We start from the raw sequence: 26,578 nt of genomic DNA on the forward strand, positions 1-26,578 counted from the left end.
ATCCAATAAATTCAGCCCATTCTTAAGATCTAAATTATTGTTGCACTAATCTTTGTACATATAAAGTAGTATCAACTGCGTAAGACTCATCTATTAAATATGATTAAATCGTACCACAGTCTTATAAGATTTTCGTTTAGGAATGTATACTTTCATCCACCATCATGCTTTCACCCTACTTAAACCTCACTTGCTATAATTTTTTTTTTTTTTGTTTTTGATAATTCAAGTATTTGAGCCTTGGACCCAACTAATCCTAGAGACGGACGGTCTTCCCTCCGGTTCAGTCACTAAGTAAATCTAGAAGTACGAGCGGGTCCTTACCCAACAGCCAACATCTGATTCATCCCACTGAAGGAAAATACCCTACAGTGCGCCGTAATTAGGATTCAAACCGTGGGTGCTTAGTTAATCTGCTGAATACATTGCCACTGCATCAAGGGGGGACAACCTCACTTGTTATAATGCTTTAGCAATCTGGTAAATATCTTTCTCCTCATTTTGTATTTCTGATATTCTAATAAAAATTATCATATGCTTAAACTTCATATAGTTCACTTTTTTTAACTAGCAAATGTATACCTATTAAGCTTTCATTTCTACAATTCATCAAGGTTTAAAATACATCTTTAAACTAATTGATTTGTGTATTTTAGAACACCACTACTAACTCAAGAATTGACTTGATGCATTTCTATTCTTGTTTGTTGTAAAAGTCCACATGACACCAATATTATCAATCTTGTCCATCCAAACTTCTTTCTTCATACTACAATTAATAGATAATACAGTATTATCTTTACAATCCTATCATCTGGTTGACAATTCCTATCACCAAATATTTAGCATCATTTGTTAATGGTAAGCTACATTTTCCAAAAAAAAAAGAATTAATCATTCAATCCACTTGAGGGACACAAGCACTTAACATGCTATTTCCTAAAACCAACTTAGTAGTATAAACATATTTAAGTTTGACAGCAATATCCTCATATTCCTTATCCACTAAGATAGCTACTACAATTTCACGTGTAACTTTTCTAGTATACAAAATTTTAAAATTTGTATAACTTATTTTTCTCTACCCTATCACATGGATGGAAACACCTCATAAACTAAAAATATAACAAAGGAGTAGTGTTTGACATAAACAAAGTAACGGGAGTGAGGAAGCCCAAAAACCAACTATCGTGAAAATGATATAGCCAATGAAGGCATCAATATAGGATATCAATTTCAAAAGAAAATTAATAGTAGTAGATAATTGATGATGAATACCATACATTTGCTATTATAACACAATTTAGGTGCAAGGTGCAATACATTACACAATCCTTAATACAAGGACAGGAGATGAACATAACAGTCCAAAGTGGTATAGGTCATTGTACCATCAGTGACTCACCAATGAGCTATTCCTACTGGTTCTCAAAATTAATATGAGACTGATATACTGGTTTAGGTTACACTTTAACAATTAGATTCACAAAGGAAGAAGGTACACTAAAGTTCATTAATGCAATTTCCCATGCACAGACATTTCGTTACCTGGAAACCTAAAGGGACAAGATCCTTCTCTGATGCATCAGCCACAGCCCTAGTAACACACTCGTAGGTATTAGATAAAGAAAATGTCTCTTATAAGACATCAGAAACTAACCTCAACAATTTGAGAATGCAGGGCCAACTGTAATATAACTTCTCCCCATGCCTCTGAGAGTAATGAATGAAATGCATAAGCAGGCGAAATTAAGAAGGAAAAAAAGCTGAACTAACAATCCAGCAAAAAAAGTCTCCTCTCACCAATTTCTATGAGAAATACCTCTAAAACATGCAGTAAGATTTTCAGTGATGACACACGGACATCAAAGTTTTGATTGGACATATAAAGAACTGAAAGTGGAGATACAACAGTGCATTCAAATGATCCCAATTCAGTATCTTCTGCTCCCTAGAAATAAGACAACCAACCAATTAAATATGCTTAATACAGCTGAAAATCTAAAAGACTAAAACAGCCATACTCACATGGGAATCAGACAACTGCTGTTGAGATTCTTTGGTTGCCAGAAACTGATCAGAGCCCAAAATGGTGCAAATTGACAGATCTAGCGCATCTAATGCCAAATTCCTTACTTTTTGGCTAGAACTATCAGCTAGCTGGAAAGATCATGATCATGTCACTTTGAGATAGATGATGTCATCATGAAAACTAATATCAATACTCAAAATTACCTCAAGTATATGAGAAACAACTAAATCCCACAGGGGCCCAATCCCTGCAAGGTAGAAGATCAGCTTAAAAAATGCAATAGCATGGTGGAGAAAAATTTTTTAAAAAGAATCATAAGTTGCAGCCTAACGTAGGATTGTCGGTAAAAAAAATCCAAAAAGCTCTTCATTATGCTTATTATCACATGCTACTTATCAACTTCACAGCCAATGATATTGAGTCATTCAAATACCCAGCCATGGAACAGAGCTTTAATTATATTGATAATAAAATTTTATTTGCGGATGTTGATTAAAGTCTTCTTAATGGTCTTAACCATCTTGCATAAGCCTATGACAACATACTTGCTTCTACATCCTCTAGGTTGGTTTTGATATAAAGCGCAATTATGTGCCTTCATCAAATCATAGTATACAGACCAAAATTAAATTTTGTCAAATCATCATAGAAACATGTAAACAACAACTTTGTATATATGTTTAACAAAGAAAATTTATGACATTGGCTAACACTGGTTCTAATCTGAAAGATCTGAAAAACAAGTTAAACTGGATGCTTAAAACTTTAGCTGATATCATTTGGCTCCAAATGACAATAATGATAGATAGTTGTTGGGAACAGATATTTAGCTATAAATGAGACTTCCTAAGTGATAAATTGAAGGTTATTCCATAGGATGTTTGTATTATTACTTGGAAGGCACCATGTCAATTTGAAATTTTCCTCTGTCTTCCTTATCAAATATAAGCTATTTGGGGGTATTTGGCAAACATAGAAGTTAGATGTATCCACAGTAATTATTGCCAAAACAAATGGATGAGTCATACGATTTGTTCAACAAAAAAAAAAAAGTTTGCACTCATTTCATTGAGAATTTAATTGAGCTGTTTGGAGAATCTTTATGTAAGCTACCAAAGAGAGCGACACAGAATTGTCTCTTCTAAGAATCGAAAATGGAAAAAAAAAACATAATAACTTACTGTGGAGATTATTTACAAGTATAGATATCATGTGCTCCACTGAGAATGCAACTCCACCAATTTGCTGACTTAGTGTTTGAGAATTTCCAGAGCTACATTGACTTGACAACTGACGTAATGCAGAAAGAAGCGACTTTACTGCAGAAACATGCATAAGAGCTGAACTTTCGAACAGCTATGCGTCATAGAAGAGTTGTTATCAGGCACTAAGAGAAAGAGTAAAGAGGAAATGAATGGAGCAATTTATTGAGAAAATGCAATATTTTTTCTAACCTGAGAATTCAAGGAAGAGAGAATGTGGAAGTCACTGTACTGCCCAGACACTTCTCTTGCAAGCCTTGACACGGAAGTTGAAACTTCCTGCACACGAACAACGTAGTTGTCAGTGCCCAATGAAAGCACTCATACCACTTTATTTTGATTTTTTTTTGTGGTAAACCCCAAGGATGAACTAAAAACTAGCTATTTTCATTCGATCAAAATCAACTTGTAGGTAAGTTTAGAAGTTATGGCATAGTAACTAATTTAGAAGAGAAAATTTATATTCTTCAACCGAATTAGCACTGACATAATACTCCAAGTGAGAATAATTTTAATACATAATACTCTCAACACTTCCTTTGATCTGGATAGAAAGCACTCACAAGAAAAATTAAATTGATAGAACTCGAGAAGATGAAGATGAAATACTATAGTAGATGAAAGACAAGATGCTGCTGCTTTGGGTTAACGTTGGTGAAAATCTGTAAAGATCCTTAAAACAGTTAATATAATTTTTTAGTATTATTTTCTTGCTTAACTACTCAAATTAGAGACACCACAAGATTTTGAAGTTTATTATGCAATGATAAACAATTGACTGTCAAAAATAAAGAGACAAATTAGGGATTTAGTCAACATTTAAAATTTGACAAGTTGTTGGTTTTAGTACCATGGTATTATCCCAAGCAAAAAAATATATATTATCTAAGTAATGAGCCTTGGCGCAATAGAAAAGTTGCCGCCGTGTGACTTGATGGTCACGGATTTGAGCCTCGAAAATAACCTCTTGCAATACAGGTGAGACTGCGTATAATAGATACTTCCCCGAGACCCTACATTGGCTAGAGCTTCATGCACCGAAGTGCCTTTTTATCTAGGTAATGAGCCATGATGATATTCATCACTCGACAAGCTTGATTTACACATAGGTCAAGTTTGGTTGTGAAACTGTACAAATTTGATGTTATAGTTTCTTATAGAGGATTCTTTACAGCATAATCCACAATGCCAATGTTAGTGTTGTTCTGCGCATTATTCAAGGTAGAATTGCTAGGGATTGGGTGATATTTGTTGTGAAGAAGCTAGTAAAGAACTACATTGATTATCTCCATGATGTATTTTGTGTCCAACAACTTGTACATTAGGATGTGATTCAGTCAAAGATCTATAGCACAGAGCCAAGAAAGAGGATGAACAGCATTAAGATGTTGCCAAATGAAAGAACAAAAATATCTTACTTGGCGACATTTGTTGTTATTGAGGTTGATGGGTAAGAGATGAGGAGTTAAACCGTGGAGGTGAGGTGAGAAAGCATGAAGGTAGGTTGGGAGGAGATATCTCATTAAACTCATCAGTCTGAATGGATAGAAAAGAAAACCCTTACACTAATTTTACCTGTTCTAATACCAAGTTGAGATAAAATTCTATTGCACAAATAAAAAAAGAACCACTACACTTACACAGATTACACTCTGACATGACATGCTATAATACCCCATGTGGAGCTAGACCTATTAAACCCCACAGTAATAACTATTAACTCATGGTTGTTGGGTTTATCATTTCGCCCAATCATTCACAAGTTCAACGAGTGAAGCAAATTGTTAACCAATATGCTTCCTGTTTCATATCAATGCAAAATAAAACAAGGACAAACCAAGTACTTGAATTGTTTGATTGACTGTTCAGATAGATCATATATATGAACGGAACTAAAATGATAAAACATAGACATAGTGAAGTGTCTCGATTCAAGAATTTTAATTAAAGAGGACCTTTTATCAGTACATGTACAAGCAAAAATGGAATTTCAAATTCATAGTTCACCTGGGTAGAAGCGTGAGGAGAATGGATGGCTCGATCGAGAGATAACAGGGTCTCCAAGACCTAAAAACGCAAGCGATATTGGATTTTTAGTAATTACAAAAATTATTCTGATGTGAAAGGAAGAGAGCAGATGAGCGTACCAACACCCAGGATGGACCCAATACATTATGTAAGCGGTGTGCCACATTGAAAAGTGTTCTCAATGCCTGAGGTGACAAAAAATAACAAGCACTAAACTCAAAAGTGTAATACTAGGAACTAACAGTGGAACAGAACTTGGTGGGACTTCCTAAACATAAAAAGAGAATAAAAATCACAACCTGCACATTCTTTGGAGTTAAAACAACACTATCTCGCAGATCAGGTAGAGGTTCTGACTTCTTTGGTCCAGGAGATAGAATGCTGGTGGAAATTATAAGATAAGATTACATAGTGGAACAAGAGATTACCAACGCAACAACATTTAACTGCAATATAAACTGAAAATTAGGAATTCCTTGTAGCAAGGAGCACATATATATGGAGCAAAAGTATTTTACCTTCCATGAAGGCTTTGTACATTTAGTACAAGTATATATTAGACAAAGGCTGCCTTCATGTATACTTATGTTTGCAATTACAAAAGAATTTAAAAGGTTGAAATCCAGCATGAATAGCTGAAATTAACTTTTATACATAAAATTAGGAATTGAAATCTCGAGCCGTTTCGCTCGAAACCGACGAACTTTTTCGTTCCGCTAGCGGACCGGCACCAACATAGCGTTCCGGCCCTGACGAGGCGTCCGCCGAGTCCGGCAACGCCTCCGGAGGCGTTGCACAAGCCTCAAGTGCCTCGATCGCGCGGCCCGCGAGTGCTCCGGTCACGTGGCCCGCACGTGCCACATCGCGGTCTCGCAGAATTTTTTTAAATTTAGGTTTTAAACAATAGTTTTAATAATCAACTCCAATCTATAGTTGTGATAATTTAAATAGGCCTAATTAAAACCTCTTAAAATTATCCTATTATTTTTTAAAAAATATTTAATTTTTTATTTTTAAATATTTAGATTAATTTTTTTATTTTTTTATTTTTAAATATTTAAATTAAAATTTTTATTTTTAGTTAATAGATTTTATATTTTAAAAATACTAAAACTATAACGGCATGGCACGATACGATACCGAAATTGTATCGTTCCGATCCAAAACCGAAACCTCTACATGGCTTGATATTTTAAACCTTACATAAAATAGTAAATTGAACAGCTATTCACGATATATATATATATATATATATATATATATATATATATATATATATATTGTTTATCTGTGTTGCAAGCAAACTGGATTAGACTGGCTGAGGACCTTTTCTAAAGGCAGCAATTAATTCTCATGAGCTCTACCCATGATTTGGCAAATTATAGAAAACAAACATGCAAATTGACCTATCAAGTAGCCACATTTCAATAAGTAAGAAAGACTGAGTTATGATAGATAAAATCCTGAGTGATCATTTCAAACTAAAGGAAAATAAAGGTGAATTCACCAAAAAAAATACCCTAGGAGATGGTTTCATCTAATAAGAGACTTCTTCAATTTAGATACCAGACCAGCTCCATGTGTATCTCTTGATATCTAGCAACTAAAGTGAGATTGAGTTCAACGGAAGCAATTTTACCTCCAAGTACCTAAGTTTGATGGGAGGAATAAACAAAACTAGTTTAAAAGGAATAATGATCAGAATTCTTCATTTAGTTTCTTCGAACCAAACATACGATAGGCTACCAGAATTAATCAGGAATGGAGTAGCTATTCATGTGAGTCAATCATGTTGTAACTTTCTATAGTCAACTTTTTGTTGTGGTTCTTATGCAGCAAACCATAAGAACAATTCTATTTGTAAGCCCCAGCTTGGAGTACCAATAAATACTAATCAAAAAATACAAGATGGAAGTGGATATAAGCAGGAAAACTACCTCTTCTTCTCTCCCTCATTTGGAATATTGATAGTAAATTTGCATAAGGATGCCAAGAAAGAATTTAAAGGTTCTACTGCCCGAAGAACACCACATGCCTGAAATTAAAATGAAGAATTGAAATTGCACTTTCTGTTGCAGATGAATGGTTGTATTTCTGTATTACTTAATAATCAGAAATAATAACTATAAATAGTGTAGCTTCAAAAGTTAAATAGCTATCCAATCAATAGTTGAAACTAAAGACTTGCAATTATTTAAACAAAAATGTACTATGATAAATGCTCGTCAGAGATGACGTACTTGTGTAAATGCTTGATATCCTTTTAGAATCTCCAATATAATTGCTTCACCTTGTGATCTAGATATAGTTCCATTATCTTTTATTAGAATACAAGAAAAATAACAAAGGATTTAACTACTACTTATCTACCTCATTAAAATAAGAGATAAAGCATCAAGGATGGTCAGCCACGTGGAGTTGACCATAGAAATGCATAAGACAGCTGTTTTGCCAGTGTACTCTGTGAAGAGATCAGCATCACATCTAGGAGAATCAAGCTGGCAATATAGGAAAATATGAAGTCAAAACTTATTCAACACATTGACAACTATTTTCATGAAAACGTTGATCTCACTTCCCCCAGTTCCACAGCTTCATCTGTCAAAGCAGCAACTGTATAAACAACACCCAAAAGTCCTTCGATGGCCAAGGTGATAGAATGAGCCTCACTAGCAACCAGAACAGCAGCATTAGGTGCATCAATGTCCATGCTCCATTCTATTCCTGCATATAGAAGATACATCATAAACAGAATACCTTCCTATAATACACAATCCAACAAGGTTAGTAAACAAGAAATAACTCAAGAACACAAAACAAACAGAAAACTATTTCCTTGGTTTCAGACTCAAAACTACGCCAGCACAAATCAGTGAGTGTCAACATGATTCGACATCAAAACAGTATCATTTTGAGTTGATCATGCTTAAAGTAATACGCAATTGAAATTTTAATCCTTGTGCGTAAGCTTATCTCAAATCCCCAATTACATGGTGATATTGCATAGGCACATGCAATTATCAAAGTGACGTAGGTACAATTATATGTCTGCATTGATACGATACATGAGTCAAGCCACATCTTGTCAATGACCATTTGGTTTGGTAGAAAAAAATTAATGGTTTTACAAGAAATTATAGTGTCCTGTTATTCTCAATCATTACCCTTCTTTTCCACAACAAACTCCTTTTTGATAAACATTCTCTTAATCCAGCACAATGTCACATTAATTAAATATTAAACATAACATTAAATTTTCTTTCACTTTCAACCATATCGGTTCTTTGATCCAGTAGCTTCCCTCCGATTGATTATCAACAAGTTACATAGCCCATACAATTTCATACAGCAATCTATTAGAGATTTTTTGGAGTGTGTCATCATTATATAAAGCTATAAACCTAATGCAGTCCTGCATTTTGCTTTCTAAGGCCATCATTTGCCTAGAACCATTAGTTCATGAATGAAATTGCACTCTGAATAACAGATTGTATCGATCCTTCTAAAGTGTGCAAAAATCGGAAAGCAAACTATTTCTAGCATGACTAAGGATTGATGCCATAACACATACACAACTTGCAAGAACCTTGGTGCATAAAAAACAACCATGGCAAGTGAGTTTCCAACCACAGTACAAAATCAAGCACACAAATATCAGTCATTCTCTGTGCATTGTGTTGCATATGCATTTACTTCTCACATATATGTTAAGGAGTCAGCAAGTGATGAGGCAAACATCAAGTACCTCGAACCCTTAGAACAACTGGTGGCACAAGGACAATGACCCCCCTAGATATTGTTGAAGGTGATTATCACTTGCTACAATATGTTCATTATAGTTGCTAACTACACAGTGAGAACTTACCCTCACTACCTTTTTACTTGATTGACAATTATAATTAATGTTCAATTGCAATCATCATACTGTGTCATCTAACTTCCACACTAACCAGCCTCACGCTTTGGATCTTACCTACTTTTCCAGCCGCTGGAACACTTTGGTTTTCTTTTAGTGCCATCTTTGAGATAGTCTAAGCAAAGACTGTATGGTAAGCATTTGCTTAATCACCCATAGCCATAGGACTTGATATTCTTACTGCCAAGTATGGGGTGAGAGCTTACCCTCACTACCTTTTTTACTTGATTGACAACTATAATTAATGTTCAATTACAATCATCTCATGTTGAGTCATCTAACTTACATACTGAACCAACCTTATGCCTTGGATCTTACCTATTTTGACAGCCACAAGAACAATTTGGCTTTCTTTTAGTGGCATCAGTCTAAGCAAAGAGTGTATCACAAGCATCTGCTACGCTCATTGCAATAGGTCTTGATATTCTTACAACAAAGAAGGCCAATGTGCTTGATCTTACCTATTTGACAACCACTAGAACACTTTGGCTTTCTTTTAGTGGTATCTATGAGATAGTTAAAGCAAAGAGTGCATCATAAGCATCTGCTATGCTCATTGCAATAGGTCTTGAAATTCTTACGACAAAGAAGGCCAATGTGCTTGTGTAAGCAAAAATATTGTTCATTGGAAAAGCTAATAGTAAGAGGCTGATAAGCAAATGACAAACAATAACTAAATTCCTACATAAAAAGAACCACATATGTACTCCACGCAACTGCAATAGCGAAACAGTTGAACAAAAATATTATATATATTAGCCGTAATATTAGCAACGCTAGAGCATAATGGTTCTTTATGCTCAAAGTATGAGTACACAATTCTATATTTCTATGTAGACAAACCAACAATTGTAAGTGATTTGACTGAACTCCACAAATCTTTAATAGTTAGAGTTGTACCTTTGGCTTTACTGCTAAACATTCCTGCAACAGCAGCAAGGCTATCTTCACTAGACTCTGGAACCTATTATAGAAAAGTTGTCAAAAGAAAGTCGATTATACAAGCTATAATCAGCATGTGTCGAATTACCATAAAATGGCAAAACACAAAGTGGATCATATAAACAACATCAACATGCAGCAGACATTAACTCAGTTTCAACAAGTAAACCAGTGTTGTACCATTACTAATGCACTTCTATAATTCCATTAAATTAAGTATTTCCATGGCACAAGGGACGAACAGACTAGTAAATGTTGAAAATAATATCAATGTACTATATTGTATGATACCCAATGGGTAGTATACCTTATGCCTTGACATAAAGTAATACATATCAAACTTAGGTCAATTAAACATCTACAAGTTGTGAAGCATATACATTGGGATATCTACAACAAGTATAGTAGTATTGCGCTGTTACTAATGACTATATGATCCCATTAACAAAGCATTTCCATTGCACATAGAGGGAACAAGATAAACAGTATATTTTGAACATAATACACATGTAAACCATATTATATGAGAGCCATTCAAATGATTTTGCAAGATTTTAGGATTTTCTCAAATTCTTTCTATCCTAGTTTGCTTATTTAATTGAAGCTATATATTCCTTTTGACATTCGTGTTTCACTTGTGCACTGTCTGTATCAGAATTTGATAGTAGATAACTATATGTTTCTATGTTGTCTGAATTTTTATCTAACAGACTTTTTGCAGTGTGATTTAGAATTCATTTGTTTCATGGAAAATATTTTTTAGAAAAATATTGTAATAGAAAATATGGTCAATGGAAAATTGTCAAATGTATATTGCTCTTCACACTTCATAATTCTAAATCTTAAATTTAATTATTTTAATCAAATATAGCCTCTAGGTTATTATTGTATGTTGCTCAAAAATGTATATTGCTCAAAAAAAATATGTAAAATTACACACAACAAGAATCATGTCATTCAAATCTGAGTTCTTTAAACTTCATATTTTAAATGTTAAATTGTAGTATGAAAATCAAATAGAGTAATTAAGTTATCCATGCATGTTGCTCAGAAATTTATATGGCTCGGCAAAAAAATGTAAAATTATACATGTCAGGTACCGTATCATGTTAAAATTTGAGTCTTTATACAAAAAGTCAAATTAGATTGACTAAAAAATGTGTAATAATTGGGAATAAAAACATTTGACAAAAGAGATAAAAGAAGTGAAACAAATACCATTTGGATTGTAGATACTACTCTGGCAAGAGACTTAACCATGTTCTCCACGACATTTGTGTTCTTTGGATTCCTGAGTAATCAAGGTCGGATAAAACTCTTAGGTGGCACAGAAGTGTTGAATTTTGTAAAAATAAAGATTGGACTTGTTATTACGCATTTGTCTACTTAATTTGAATTTACATTGACCACAAGAGAGGTTCCAACATAAGATAACAGAGTATAAACTGAAAATGCCACTTCAGAAAAAGCAACACTAATTTTAATGTCTTAACAATCGTTGTGGAAAGTTCATCATAAGTAGGACAATTTTAAGTCAGAATTAGAACAAAACATCTTGATTTTCAAAAAGAAATAAAATAATTTTTCTGCTCCCTTCATCTGCAGTTATTTTTTTTATCATGGGAATGAGAGGAATCAAATGTGTCAGGAAACCAGGATGGCAAGCAAGACCCATTTGTAAATATGTGATGCTAGTCCAATGCTGGACATGGCACTAAAAGGAGACCATAATGAGATAAGTCATTGTGACATGCCCTAATTACATAAAGTCCGAAGTTGTGTCATGCATGGCACAGTGCAACATTGGATTCAAGTGTCCCCTTTTCTGAATTCAAATGGTGCCATATTAAACCTCTACACCTAAAATTGTTCAGGGATTCAAAAAGTGGACAAACAGTTAAAAACTATGAAAAGTATCTTTTAATACAAACAATCTTCACAATCACTTAGATTTCCTTAGAAATAACTCAATCCTACCCTAGAATCTTTGTGATTAGGTATACATTATGTTAGATGGCTGCTATTGCAGACAGCTTTAAAGCATTGTTTTCCTTCAATTTATAGTGGGTCTTGATGCACTGGGTTTGTAAGCTGTTAGCAAGGGCTGACCATAAATCTATTAGAACTGTAATAATTAAGAAGGAAACGATTTCATCTAAAAAGCTAGATAGCCCCTCTTTATCTTATATATATATAGAGAGAGAGAGAGAGAGTAGTCACAAATTCTAATAGCAAGATTGTAGTCTCATGCTCAGGTATGAGTATCCAACCAGAATGTGGGTCCAAGTGCCCTATTTCTAAGAAATTTTCCACGTGTAACAGGAGTTTTAGGTGTGACTTGAATTGGTAGACTACTGGTGTTTAAGTGCCAGCATCCAACACAGCGACAGAGGTGGTAGATAAAGAGCCAAAGCATATAAGACCAAATTAGCAAAAGAGTATACGAGACCAAACTAGCAATGATCAAATAAAAAGGAAGACTTGCAACCAAGCAATAGAAATATCAGCTTGATCAGTTTGACATGCCATATGTTTGCACAAATACACAAGGATGATTACTAACATGATAACAATCCAATGAATTGCCTCAAAAGAGTTAAGAGAAGCAATTTTTTATAACTTACATGTCAAAATTCCAAAAAAGTAGACCCAATGTCCTTGCTTCTACGCAAAAACCCTTAAAGAAGGAAAGAAACCACTAGCATTTAGTAACTCAGAAAGGAAAAGACAAGTCCCAAATAGTGCTTCGTCTTTGGGAAAAGTAGTCAGAATACCCTTAAAACTTCAAGCACAAGTATCCGATGCCATAGCGGCAAATCGAGATGTGTAACTTTCACTAACATATTTAGAAAAACCTGCAAAATGGGAATCTCTAAGTGAATTCAGGCAAATACAAATATAGCAACTTCTTAACAAAGAAGTCAGGTGAAAATTAGAGATACGATAACTAACAACATAATAGAAACTCATAATTGAAAAAAGGGGTCACATTGAGTTCGTGAAAGTACAAGTTTCTGTAAACAAATTATAAGCATACAACAAGGAAACCAAAGTCAACCACAAGCAATTATTGCAATATAAAACGGGAGTATTTTTCAAATAGGTGGGACATCGAAAGATATTGTCAATAAACATTTTTGCATTTCCTCCACCAGATAATGTTTGTGCAAACTAAAAAGGTTCAAATAGTAAGAAACTAAGAAAAGGACCAGAAAGCAAACTCAAGGAGTTAAACTACAAGTAATATATATTTTAACATAAATAACTATTACATAGAGTAGTAGTATGTTTTCTCAAGTTGTTCCTCAAATGCTACAGTTTGATGCAGGCAACATTAGGTCATACATGTGGGTAACTCCGACTAAGGGTAATCTGTGTAAGAACCACAGAATTTAGCAGTGTGTCAAGTAGATGCATAGTTGTAAGGTGTTCGTGGGTAGATTAAGCCAGGTTTATGTGGAAAACAACCGAAATTGAAATATTCAGGTAATGTTTTCCTCCAGACCTAACCCCAGGTAGAAGCAAAGTTGTGGAACAGAAATACACCAACATGAATGGGTTAGCAGAATTTTTTACTGAAATGTTTTCCACTAGGTCAGAGAGAAGAAACGGATCCTAACAGAGACCTAAATTCCAATATGAGAAAATGAGCTCAGCCTGAGAGTTGAAAATTCAACAGAATCTGAAATGTTCCAGTAACGTTTTCCCCCAGGCCTAAACCCAGGAATAAGCAAAGTTGTGAAACACAAATCCACCAATATGAATGGATTAGCAGGAGTTTTACTATAGTACCATGTTTTCTAGTAGGTCAGAGAGAAGAAACAGATCCTAACAGAGACCTAAATTTCAATATGATAGGAAACGAGCTCAGCCTGAGAGTTGAAAAAAAAAAGAATTTCTGAACTGGTTCAGTTTGATTTTTCCATCAGCATAGTAGCATACTTTGATTAGCACCACATAATTAGTTCTGCCTAGCATATAAGATCCTATCTGAAAAGTCACAAATTATTGCATATAACTAAGCATGGCACGTTGTTAAAAAAGAAGTAATAAAACAAGTACCTCAGTTTCTGTTGTAAGCAAAGAAGAATACATCTTAATAACATTTGCAACTGCTCTTAAAACCAATCGGCGAAACATAGGCTCCCCAGCTTCACCTTCAAGCTTGGATTGGGTAATCATGTAAAATAAGTCAAAGATCAGATTGATGCCCACAATAGTTAGCTGAAGCCCAAGTACCTACCTCAACGTTTGTCCGTAGCGATGTCATAAGAAGTGAACATATTTGGTGGCGTAAGACCTGGTATGTCAAGTGCATATAAAGATTGGAAAACCAAAAAAAGCATAAAGATTGTAATTTCACACAGGATAGAACCTGTTCATAAGGCACCAAGTTTTGAAACATTGCTACATAGTTGGACAAAATGAACCTGAGATAGACAACACAAACCTGGAATAAGTACAAAAGGATGCAACAGCAGAGCACATAGTTTGTCATGTAAATGAGTTCATCAAGTGATTGATACCACTAAACTCTCTATCTGACATATGAAGAAAAAGCCCATGGAAAATGGAAAAAAATTAAAAGTGTCATAAATGAATGAGCAGTTAAAAACAAACTTAAATAGAAACTTATTTTACCAGTTACAACCACCAAATGAATGAGCAGTTAAAAACAAACTTAAATAGAAACTTATTTTACCAGTTACAACCTCCCATGTGGCACACCAAGACCCAAGAACCTTTCTTCCCTCATACCAAGTAGATTCACTTCATTCTGATGCTCAGTATGCTACTCAAACAGGTGATCTATCATATTTGGAACCTATCTTTCTCTGTTTATCTTTTACCCTACTTTATTTCTAGCCAAGCATAAACTTGCATTAAAGCTTCATGTCAAAAGAACACCACTTCTCCAATTGTCATTACCTTATATTTCAACAGCAAAACCAAAGACTAGAGCCCTTCAGTAAAGTAATTTCACTTTAGTAGTATAGAGATTCTGAAATTCAATTGCTTATATGCTAGTGAAAAAAAATTCATTTGGCTTGCTCCCTCCTTTCCTTCCAACCTCCAACTAGAATTTTCAACTCATGATAGCAGGGCACCATAAAAAGATCAGATGGATAACTATTTTCCATGTTACACACTTTTTGCTGTTTAAGAATCAGTTGGGACACACAGAGGATGCTAAATTGAAAATTGGAAATAGCAAAAGGATTGGTCACCAAGCAGTATGCAAGTACGTAATCACAACTTTTCCTCAGAGATTACAAGGATCATTTTCTATGTTTCTTAGCAGTCTTTCCATGAGACCAGATTCAATAGCTTTTCTCAGGTTGAAGTCAATGCCCTGCTTCTATAGCAAAGGTTGGAAACAAAGATCCTGAAAGTGGACTTCAGTCTCCCAAGATTCATTTAATATTAAGCTCTTCTATGGATTCTACTTCAAAACTCCAAAGGTTCTTGGGAATTGACAATCTTTCCATTAGAGATAACTGTGCCCATCATATATAATTACAATTCAATATACGAACTTCCCAATCTCCGTAGAATACCAAAAGGAATTATTCATGTTCTAAGAGTAAATTTGTAGGATACCATTTATATATTCTAATATCCACTGAAGTATCACTCAATGCCAGAATTTTGATCTCTAGCCAGAATTGTACATTTTAGTACTAAGTTATACTGACACTTGACTTTCTTTGGAATGCATTCAACCATTCGGAGGTAAATTTAGATGGTTTTACACCTTTAATACTCCTTCGTTTGCTTATTCATTCTAAAAATAAAATTATAGCAATTATATAGTCATTTAAACTAAAAGAAGTATATACTATACAATACCAATACTCAACACGCAACACACGTTAAAGACTATAAAGATCAATTGAGATAGGTTTTACTCATTTAGTCCTTTTCACTTAAATTTTCTACTTTATTAAATTGTTGGATTAAAAATATTTTTTAATCATTTGTGGTTCAAAACTATCAATGTAAATTCATATTACTCCATAATCTTCTTTCACTTGTTTACTTTTACAATTAAAATTATAGCAATTAGATAATTAAATAAATTAAAATTTTGAAGAAACAAGCTTTAAAAAAATTACAAACATTACTTAACTCATCTAAATGAGTGTCAAAGCGTGCCAAACAATATCAAGTGTCAACATGGCACGACACTCATTGGCATAATTGGCACAGCGGCACAGGAAAGATTACCCGTGCAGATCACTATTGCGTTTTGGTGAACAACAATAGTGTGTTTGGATGTGCCATCCAGCTCAGCACAAAATTTTTAAACCATGGACTACACTATCTAGTTGTAGCATCAAGTGAATATAAAAAAAGGATATCCATGTTAGCAATCAGATATATATGAAAGTGCTTCAGAAAGAGTATACATAAGCATGTTTTCACAAAATAACTACAACATAGGAGAAAAAAGGATTACTCAAGTATATCAAGAGCAAATGTCCGTTGCAGTGAAAGAACTCGCAACCAGATTGCCTAACAAAGAGAAAAAGTGAATGCTACTCAGCAACATTAAATGATTATTTCAGATTTGCAAAAGACTATGAAAACATAGATAAAACAACTCAAGGAAACAGCATAGAAAAAAGTAAAATGACTTCTAGAGCAAAACATAAAATATATTCAATCCTTGTGGGGCACATATGACAAAGGTAAAAGCATATAAAAAAACTGGTAACATCAAATTGATTCGTTAATAATTTAACACATACAGATCCACCTGCAGCAAGTGCTGTCAGGTCCTCTAGCAGACGAAGTCCAAGATTACCAACTTTACTGAGAACTTCTCGCTTTAATGGACCTCCAGAAACAAGATTGCCACAGAGTGACCTGTAAAAGTTGAAGTTGCAAATTTGCAAAAAGCTCAAAGTATGTTGATATGAATTTTGGCGAAAGTTAACATAACATATTTAAAATTCATGTTAAACTATATACGTGGTGAAACTACTATTAGAGGTCAAAAAGAAAGAATCATATACAGTGATGTACTGAAACTGCGGCTTATCTCATCACTAATTGTCGTAGTTCGAGAAACATAAGAGCTGCAACCAATTCTTCCTGAAGGAAGTGACTCAACATAAGCAACACTATCAAAAACAAGAGCAACAGCCTGTCTGAAAGTTGCTGCAGCAGTACTGACCAACAACATAGGCAAACAAAAAAAAAAAAAAAAGAAAAAGTTAAAAAATGAAATCAAATCAGTTTCTCAGATATCTTCAAAAACATGTACCTGTGTACACTGTCAGTTGATCTACTATTCTCAAGGAGGCGTAGACATATGCCAAGAGCTTGAGCCATGTTCTCCTACAATGAAAGTTCAGGTGCCAAACTGATCAAAACTGATGATATAAAATAAGATGTTTGAGAAAAAAAGGAAAAAGCAAAAGATAGCATTACTTTTATAAAGAGCATGTCCTATCCTCCCACTGAACTTCAAGGAAGAAAATATTGCAAAAAAGCTATACACGCAAACATAAGAGTCCATATACACACACATGAACAAGTTTACCAATTCAACAGTCTTCCTCAACGGCCCCTTAGAGCCGGCCCCACGGATATGGAGGGAGATTCATTCAGGTACACAGGTGTTAGGCGCATGTCAGGATCGACCCCAGGTCATCACCTCCTGGAATCGACCCCTAACAATTACGCCAGCAATACCATGTGCCCACCGTCTGTGCTACGCCCTGGGGCAGCAGTCTTCTAAAGAATCTAGAGAAGTTGATAGAGAACATAGTTCATGAACAGAAGCTTCTTGACCCAGCAAGTCCAATTAGGATTCCTGATTCTCACCTTAACTTCAATCATTTCCTCCAAACAACAAAATTTTCCTTCTTGATATCCATGCTAGGAGAACAGAGTTTCTCTCAGGATATGGATTTGAAGTTTAAAGGAATTGTAGTACCATTATCAGCTGGAGAAAATCCAATTCCGCTAATATTTTAAAATTTTAAATCATTTTGTGAAAAGAATCAAAGACTGTCACATTTTTCACTTAAATTTCTTCTTGATTAGAAGAAAGGAATTTTACAGTTGAAAAAGGAGACTAAAAGAAAGTTAAGTGAGACTTTTGAGTGATAATGATGCTAACCTAACAAATTGTGTAGGAGATGGAGCTCAGCGAGCAACGAGGAAGATAGCCAAATCTAGCAGCAATATAAGGTCAACAATGGCAAAAGTCTAGGTATGTGTAGCCACCTTTTCTTCATTTTCATATTCCTTTTGTCCACTTCTTCTCCTCCCTCTATCATTTCCTCATCTTCTTCTTCCTCCTCTCCATCTTATTCTTCCTCCACTCCTCTAAGTCAGTAAAAATTTGATCAATTAAATCACAGTTTCAAATGTTGTTTGGTTCTGGTCAGCACAAGCGAAGTTTTTGTTATGCCCACCAACCATCACGTGAGGACACTCAACATAACTCAAGAAGCACTCCGCCAATCTCTTTGAGGTACACAACTAACTCCTCTTCCTCTGCATCATCTGCCTCTTCCTCCACTTTGTCCGTGTCTTCCTACTCTTCCTCCACCTCGTCCACCTCTTCCTCCTCTTCCCTTGTCTCCTCTTCTACCTCGTAAGCACCTTCCTTTGCCACCTCCTCCTCCTCCTTGGAGCAATTGGCAGTTGACCAACACGAAACAATATTGTTCTGAAACAATATTGATTCTGTATCTGGTCGAACCCCAGAATCAGATCGAGACTTGAAGCTTTGAATTAAATCACTTATATTATTGTATTAACTAGAGTTTTATGTCGTCTCCTTTAGCTCTTGATTTCAACTTTAAACAATTCAACGTTTCAACTATCTAACTATAGAATCTTTCCTACCCAATACTTTGACCAATAAAGAATGGCAAGGGTGTACTCAAATATTATAACCTTTCTTCTTTTAGCCTAAGGAGCACATGATAATATCACAAGCTTCCACAAGCTCCTCCTTATTTCAACCACTTACTATATTTCATATAAATAATGTATTCATCAATATCTAGATCCAAAAATACTAAACACTTTTAGGTATTTTGAGTCCAACCAAATTAACAATTCCTCCAATTCTTTTGTAGATATTGAAACTTCATGTCCTATTTACTTCTAGTTCTATTTAACTTAAACCTAATTAAAGCTTCAAGTTTAATCTAACTATCATCAATTAGCATGATATCATTTGCTTATAACATACACTAAAGAAGTTTATCTTGAATATGATTTAACAGTTTTATCCATGCTTAAATACCATGCCATGCTGGTTGACATGGATGGAAATTTCCATTCTATTCACCAACTGGCTCCGGCACAACCTTGCAAGGTTGTCGAGGCAACTGCAACCTTGCAACCTCCTCCGTTTTTTAATTTAATTTAATTTTTTATCTATTTTCATTTTATTTTTTATTTTTAAGACGTTTAATTTAAATTCCTTTATCTCTCTTAATTTTTCCTTCTTTGTTTTCTCCTTGATCATTAATTCGTTTTCCTCCTTCATGGTTAATTTTTTTTTCACTTAGAGAACCAATAGATGTTCCGATTAGGCGATATAAAAGTATGACAAATGTGCACCTCAAACGAAAAAAAGAAAGACAAAAATAGACTTGATTAGTAACAATAAAACAAGATAAAATTTATTTAAATATAAACGATAAATCCAATGGCATAACAGGATCCATATAGCCAACCTCACCCAGTGAGATAGGGTATGGTTGTTATTGTTGTTGTTGTATGGTTAATTTTTTTCACTTCTTCATCTGCCCACAAGAGTAAACAAAGAGGAAAATATAATTTCTAACCTTATAAATATACTACTATTAATTAAATTATTGTATATATAAATTGATTAATTTTAAACTAACCAAAATAATTCCAAATAAAATTGGTTTAAACCTACTTGATTCTGTCATGTCTACTCGGTGACCCTAAATTAACTTTTACTCAATAAGTGTCAAACATTTCACGAGATAAAATCATAATTTTAATTCAACATTTAACATCTTAAATATAACTCAATAGTAAGCATCTATAACAATCAAATATTAATAAAAATATTTTTTTAGTTAATATATTTACATTTTAAAAAGTATCGAAATTGTATCAGCATGGCATGAAACAGTACTAAAACCGTATCGTCTCAGTCATAAACCAAAACTTCAGTATGGCTCAAAATTTTAAATCTTAGTTTTATCTAGCACTAACATAAAAGGATGGACACTTATAGTTGACCTTTGATATAAAATTTTGCTGACCCAGAATATCATTTTTCATACTCTAAGCAACTCTAATACTAGTTAAAGCATTCAATTTGAAACACTCAACAATTTACACTAACGAGGCAGGTTGTTGTGTACGAAAAATCACAAGTGTTGATGTGACATTGTATAAGCTATATAGACATGGACATGCATACATCACCCAAAATCAAAATGGGCCAGTGATGTTAAACCATAAGTTGTGGCATGCATATTCTACAAAATATTTAATATTTAAAGGGATCAAAGAGACAATTTTGACCTTTCCCAACATCCTTCACGTCATATAATTAAAAAAATTATTGTTAAAAAAAATTTAAAATGTGTTTTGATCTTAAGCATGCCCATCAGCAACATATCATCAGATATACTTGAAAAGAAGCAAGCGAAGTAACATATGATGTATCTTAAAACCTAGTTGCATGTTATAGTCTTGTCTTCAAACCATCCAAGAAAAGCCAAACCAAATAAGCACAAGCCGTATAAAGATTGTTTCCAATCAAAAATTAAGCCAATAGGCCTATGCTATTATCTAATATGCCAATTAAATATGTACATTCAAATTACATTCTTTTTTAATCTATGAATGAAAAACTATGGATGCATGAGATGTGTTTGTTTACCTCTTCTAAAGGATGTAAATGTGACTGGAATACAACTAGTATTGTCTGCAAGGTTTTGTGTTGTACACTCTCATCTGTCATCTCAGCATGCTGAAAAGAATAATTGAAACGCCATAATAGCAGATTTGCCCATAACTTGAATAACAAATAGAAAATTATCTAGTAACCATGAGTCCATAATGCCAATAACAATATCAAGCACTCCTGGATAGCTATATTAAGAATAAGAAAAAGAAAGTACAAGTTTATTAAAACAGTACCAAATGATATCATCAAAATTAAATAACAAATACTGATAGTAAAGGGCAGTCCGGTGCACAAAACTCCAGCCAATGTGGAACCCCGAGGAAAGGTTGGACCATATTGGGTCTATTGTACGCAGTCTTAACCTACATTGCAAAAGGTTGTTTCTACGACTCAAACTCATGACCATAAGGTCACACGGCAACAACTTAATTATAGTCAAACTTAATCAATAATAACTAAATTCTAGATTATATATATTAAAAAATATTATATTAATAATTTGATTTAATTGTTCAATTAATTATATTACTATTCTGAAATGATATATGGAAAATTAATATGGGGTGGTGGGTAATTAGTTTAATAATTATAACGTTAATTTTCTAATTATTCAATATAGTTTGCTTATGTAATTAATAAATAGCAAATAATTATCATCCATAATTTCATATATTGACACATATTATATATTATAATCGTTAACGAATAAGTATGTTGACAATAAATGATATTATACAAATGCTATTTATTGACTACATAGTTGTTAATTTTATTAATTAGAATTTTAATAATTGATTCCATACAGTTAGGGGTGCAAACGAATCGAGCTAGCTCGTGAACTTTTCAAGTCGGTTCAAATAATATTTGATTTGTATTCGCAATTATCGAATTCAAGCCAAACTCGAACATATTCAAATAATTTTTCGAACCAAATTCGAATCTATAATATTTTGTTTGAGTATTTGCGAACCACTCGCGAGCTTTTGTTTAATTTCATTATATATTTATTATTTTATATTTTGAATCAGTACTATTGTGATGTTGGTTTTTGAAAATCAACAACACGATGATGTTGATTTTTGACATACAGCACTGTGATGCTGATTTGAATAATTAAGGTTCGAATAATTCGAATCGAGCTCGAATTTAAGCCTAAAGTTCAATTCTGTTCAAATTAAAGTTCGAACAATTTGAATCGAATTGGAGCTCATATTTCATTTCGAATCGAGCTCAAGCTAAAATTATTTATATTTTCGAACTTTGAATCGAATTCGAATACCATATATACTTTTCGAGCTCGAATTTGAATATCAATATTGTCATACTATTCGATTCGATTCGACTCATTTGCACCCTAATACAGTTACTGTAAATATTATAATAATTAGCTCGTAAATATTATTAATAGTGTCAATATACTACATCTTGACTACATATTTATGCTAATACATTAAACAATTTTATATTTTTCATTTTTGATTTACTACTCATTGATTCCAATTCTACCGATACAATACGGGGATGCCTAAAATACCTATACCAATACCGATCCACCAACTATGACTCAAACCAAAATCAAGTTACTAACAATATTATTTGCCAAATTAATATTTTTATATTGTTCATTAATAAAATTTTATTATAAGTCTAATTTAAAAATATAAGTGTTATAACATGTTATCTCTATAAGATTGTTGGCAAATATAACGTATGTGTATCAATGTGTGTGTGTCAGTGTGTATTTAAAAACTCCTAATCAAATGATCTAGTTTATTTCAGCAAATTTCATCTATTTTTACTCCCGATTTGACCAAATTCCAACCAATTCCATTCATCTATGGATGGAATTTATCTTATTTCTGACTAATTCCTCTCATACATTGGGTTTTTCTACATCTTCCTAACATATCTGATTTATCAGGAAAATTGAAATGATCTTTGCAAATGCTGATCCAACTAGGGCAATCTGTGTCAGTGTTAGCCAATACGAAGTAGTTAAACCCTTAATCAAGTAGTTAACAGCTTTTGGATCATAAGTAATAAATCCCCTGATGAATGAAATTAGAATAAACAACTGGCCTTCCTTAGTATGAAACAGAATTGCATAAAGATACGAGGAAAACAGAGCAAATGCAAGAAAATTGAAGATGTTCTACTAGCATAAGCATTACAAACTTGAAAAAGGATACAAATACCAGGTATGATCGATCTTTATTACTGTCTAGTGTTAATAAGATTTGATACAATTATGCCGACTAATTGTTCTTAAGATATGATTACAAGGTCATGTTTGTCAGCAGATAGCACAAGATATGTAGACTAGGAAAAAAGATCTGGACAGGTTTCAATACTTAGATTAATGACAAAGTAGGATGGTAGACCTTAATACCATTCAGAAATGATATCTGTTTTTGGTTATTTCATGACTTAACCACAGCAATGTGTGGTTGCAGACATCACTTGCATGCCACACCATGCTACATCCAACTTTCAATGCCCACGTGCATGCTGATATACTCCACAAGTCGTGAAGCATCACAAAGCTATTCGAACACCTTTAAATCCCTCAAACAGAATTTAGGAATGACATCCCAGATAATATTCAAGGATTGACCATTGCTCAATTCGAATTGAACCTCCACTATTATGATCCAGGGGAAAGTTAACCCCTAGCTTTCTTCTAATCCAGTGAGAAAAATACCATGTTGGGATTGTAATCTCTAAATGCATCTAAAGACCAATGCACCCATCAATTTACAAAGTTGGACCTTAGAACCATCATGATAATCTCGGAAGCCATTAGCATTTTGCAATATTCCCTAGAACATGTTAATTCTGCAACTTGTCATGTGGGCTATCATTAATTTGTTGGCAAATTGGGGATCCATGAGATCTCCAAGGCCACTATATTGTCGTTTGCACAATGTCAATTGCTTGGTAAAAAGAAAACATGAGGAATCGATAGGGGCATGACAAAAGGAAGGTCAAATATTACTCTTCTTCATGAACATATATACAATTCTAGACGTCTAAATAATACATAATTTCCAACACTACTATCATAGTAAACATCAATTTGCTAAGCCAACTCCAGCACCAACCTTGCTCCATGATATTCACCATCTAAGCTTCAAGTTATCATTCATCTCATTTTAACTTAACACTAACTATTATTTATTTTCTAATATGGGGTATGGCGGCTCAAAATAATTTGACACTAAGTTGGTCAAAACAACATAATAGAGAAAGCAAACAATATTAGCATTACCTCAATTCAACTATACATACAGATTAAAGTTATAGTTTACTATATTATTATGTTTCCAAGTCAAACAAGCACTACCATCTGAGGAGCCTCGAGTAAACATACAGCACTAGACTAATCAGTGGGAATCCTATTAACATGTATCATTTGTTAATAAAATACAATTCCGGCACCATATAAGTTGTACAAGCATTAGTACAAAATAAAAGATCAAAATTTTAAACCTTGTCACGAAAACATTTGCAAAATTTAGAGCTTTGGTTCCCAACTATCTTAAGCATGCATCAATCCTAGGACTTGGAAAAATGCAAGCAAATCATACATGTTTTTTCACGAATCCATATCCTTCATGAACGCTATATACATCTAATCACTTGGAGGTTAAATGCAAATTCTAGCGATGTTTTTACCTCTTTCAAAGTTGAAAGTATATCTTTCACAGCTGATGGTGCAACAGCATTATGTGCTATGAGCTTTTGCAAACAAGAGAGTCCAATGACACTCAGTTTTGTTGACTTCACGTCACAAGCCATCAAAAATATGTGCAATATGTCTTCGTTGTGAGCGATTTCAGTTGGGCATGACAAAGAACGAAGCTGGAAACAAACCAAGACCATTTGACATCAGAACTTAAATGAGTGTAGCAGCAGAAACAAAGATAAAGAACAAGAACAAATTTTGCTGGGCTGATTGGAAATAATCTTGAGTTTCATAGTAAATGAGACATTGTTGAATGTGATTCCAAGCTGTATTAAATGCCGCTATACCATTTCATGCATGGTTCCGCAATCAAAATATAATCCAAACTTTAGGATATTTTGTCCTAATTGTGCCATCAGAATGTACATAGAGAAACACCCATGCGTGTCTCGAAACCTCAGATTAGCTTGCTATTTCCACATGTCACGTAGAAGTCACAAAGTTTAAAAAGCACTCAGTTTACTTCACATCGACAAGATTGCAACTGAAATATAATCGAAGAACGTTACTGAAAATGCAAACTTCAAAGTAAGCTTTCACGGATCTAAGCCTGACGGAATCAGTCAGGTGACTAAGAATCACAGATCAAATTAAAGATCCCAACGAAAAAAACTGGTACCTTCAAGATAGCGTGCTCTGCAGCGTCTTTCACTGCCGGATACCTTCGGCGGGCTTCGGCTGACAGAGCACGCAGATCGGATTCGAGAACTGCCATGAGTGCCATCTCTGAAATCCTCCGCTAGGGTAGCTCCGATCCACGAAATGTAATGAGGATAGGGTTTGGGAAGTGAAGAAGGAAGGAGAGGAAGCTCACGAGTCAAGAGAAGGACGACGCATTGCGAGATCGAAAGGGGCGGAGGAAGAAAAAATCGACGAGAGACTTTATTATGCTCCTCTTCATTTGGATTCGGTTGCAGTTCCTCGACGATGGATCAGATCACGCGTATTACATCAGACTTGGGCCGGCTGATCGTCATCTGACTTCACGTGAGGGTGTTGTATCCTTATCGATCGGACGAGCACGAACAAGGCTAACGGGTAGGAGCGGAAGAGGATCTAACCCAAGTATCGATCAAATATACATGAGTCAGACTCCGCAATCATATGGAAAAAAATAAATTAAAAAATTATAATGAAGCGAAATCGAAATCAATGATAAAATGCGGTAGAGAGCGGCAGGAAGAAAGGAATCCTGAATCTCCATCTCCATCTCCATCGCAAGAGTGGATCACTTCCTTCTAATAAAGGAAAGGAAAGAAGGTGTGACTAGATGTGATGTACGATCTCTTACATTTAAGCGGCTGTGAACCCCTTCTTCCTGCGTGGGGGAAAGTCCGGGAGTGGAAGATCCGGGAGTGGATCCGAATTCGGGTTGAATAATTGCCATATTCGAGGCGATAATGGGCTGGCACGTCTTCACCATGCACCCATTATCCGATCCGCTTCACCATGCGTCTCAAGTAATGAGGATGTGATGTACTAAATGTAGTGCGCCGAAGAACTGCCCACCTAGTAGCAAAGCAGGGATCATAGCGAGCACTGCTGGATCCTGAATAAAGAAATTGATCGAGAAAAGATATTACCTTAACTTTGTAATTCTTATCCATTTCAACAATTCTACTCCGTCATAACTAATTCAATTATGTCCTCCAACCAAACTAATGAATTCAGTCACTCAAATATTTAATCAGCAATTTATATTAACTGCAATTCTAATATCTCCATGAAT

At 34.3% G+C, this 26,578-nt stretch overlaps 1 protein-coding gene across 2 annotated transcripts in view; it reads right to left on the reverse strand.

Annotated features, from left to right (window-relative positions):
• Nucleotides 1–25,673, reverse strand: part of LOC141837874 (uncharacterized) — a 42,663-nt gene extending 16,990 nt beyond the window's left edge. For both annotated transcript variants that reach the window (XM_074725243.1, XM_074725242.1), the window contains exons 1-28: nt 25,469–25,673; nt 24,780–24,965; nt 21,078–21,167; nt 17,451–17,524; nt 17,200–17,355; nt 16,933–17,050; nt 16,641–16,696; nt 14,556–14,610; nt 14,424–14,480; nt 14,243–14,344; nt 12,955–13,035; nt 12,805–12,857; nt 11,399–11,471; nt 10,139–10,202; nt 7,898–8,046; nt 7,693–7,820; nt 7,563–7,620; nt 7,260–7,357; nt 5,622–5,703; nt 5,442–5,507; nt 5,302–5,361; nt 3,487–3,573; nt 3,214–3,388; nt 2,236–2,279; nt 2,029–2,160; nt 1,823–1,951; nt 1,661–1,713; nt 1,549–1,597 (exon numbers count right to left, since the gene is read on the reverse strand). In XM_074725243.1, the coding sequence (XP_074581344.1) occupies nt 1,549–1,597; nt 1,661–1,713; nt 1,823–1,951; nt 2,029–2,160; nt 2,236–2,279; nt 3,214–3,388; nt 3,487–3,573; nt 5,302–5,361; nt 5,442–5,507; nt 5,622–5,703; nt 7,260–7,357; nt 7,563–7,620; nt 7,693–7,820; nt 7,898–8,046; nt 10,139–10,202; nt 11,399–11,471; nt 12,805–12,857; nt 12,955–13,035; nt 14,243–14,344; nt 14,424–14,480; nt 14,556–14,610; nt 16,641–16,696; nt 16,933–17,050; nt 17,200–17,355; nt 17,451–17,524; nt 21,078–21,167; nt 24,780–24,965; nt 25,469–25,573 (2,580 nt within the window). In that variant the 5' untranslated portion in view covers nt 25,574–25,673. The remainder of the gene's footprint in view (nt 1–1,548; nt 1,598–1,660; nt 1,714–1,822; nt 1,952–2,028; nt 2,161–2,235; nt 2,280–3,213; nt 3,389–3,486; nt 3,574–5,301; nt 5,362–5,441; nt 5,508–5,621; nt 5,704–7,259; nt 7,358–7,562; nt 7,621–7,692; nt 7,821–7,897; nt 8,047–10,138; nt 10,203–11,398; nt 11,472–12,804; nt 12,858–12,954; nt 13,036–14,242; nt 14,345–14,423; nt 14,481–14,555; nt 14,611–16,640; nt 16,697–16,932; nt 17,051–17,199; nt 17,356–17,450; nt 17,525–21,077; nt 21,168–24,779; nt 24,966–25,468) is intronic.
• Nucleotides 25,674–26,578: the final 905 nt, after the last annotated feature.

Source organism: Curcuma longa, chromosome 11, assembly GCF_044706935.1.
Source record: "Curcuma longa cultivar G26 ecotype Majalengka, Jawa Barat chromosome 11, ITB_CL_G26_1.1, whole genome shotgun sequence".
NCBI lineage: Eukaryota > Viridiplantae > Streptophyta > Magnoliopsida > Zingiberales > Zingiberaceae > Curcuma > Curcuma longa.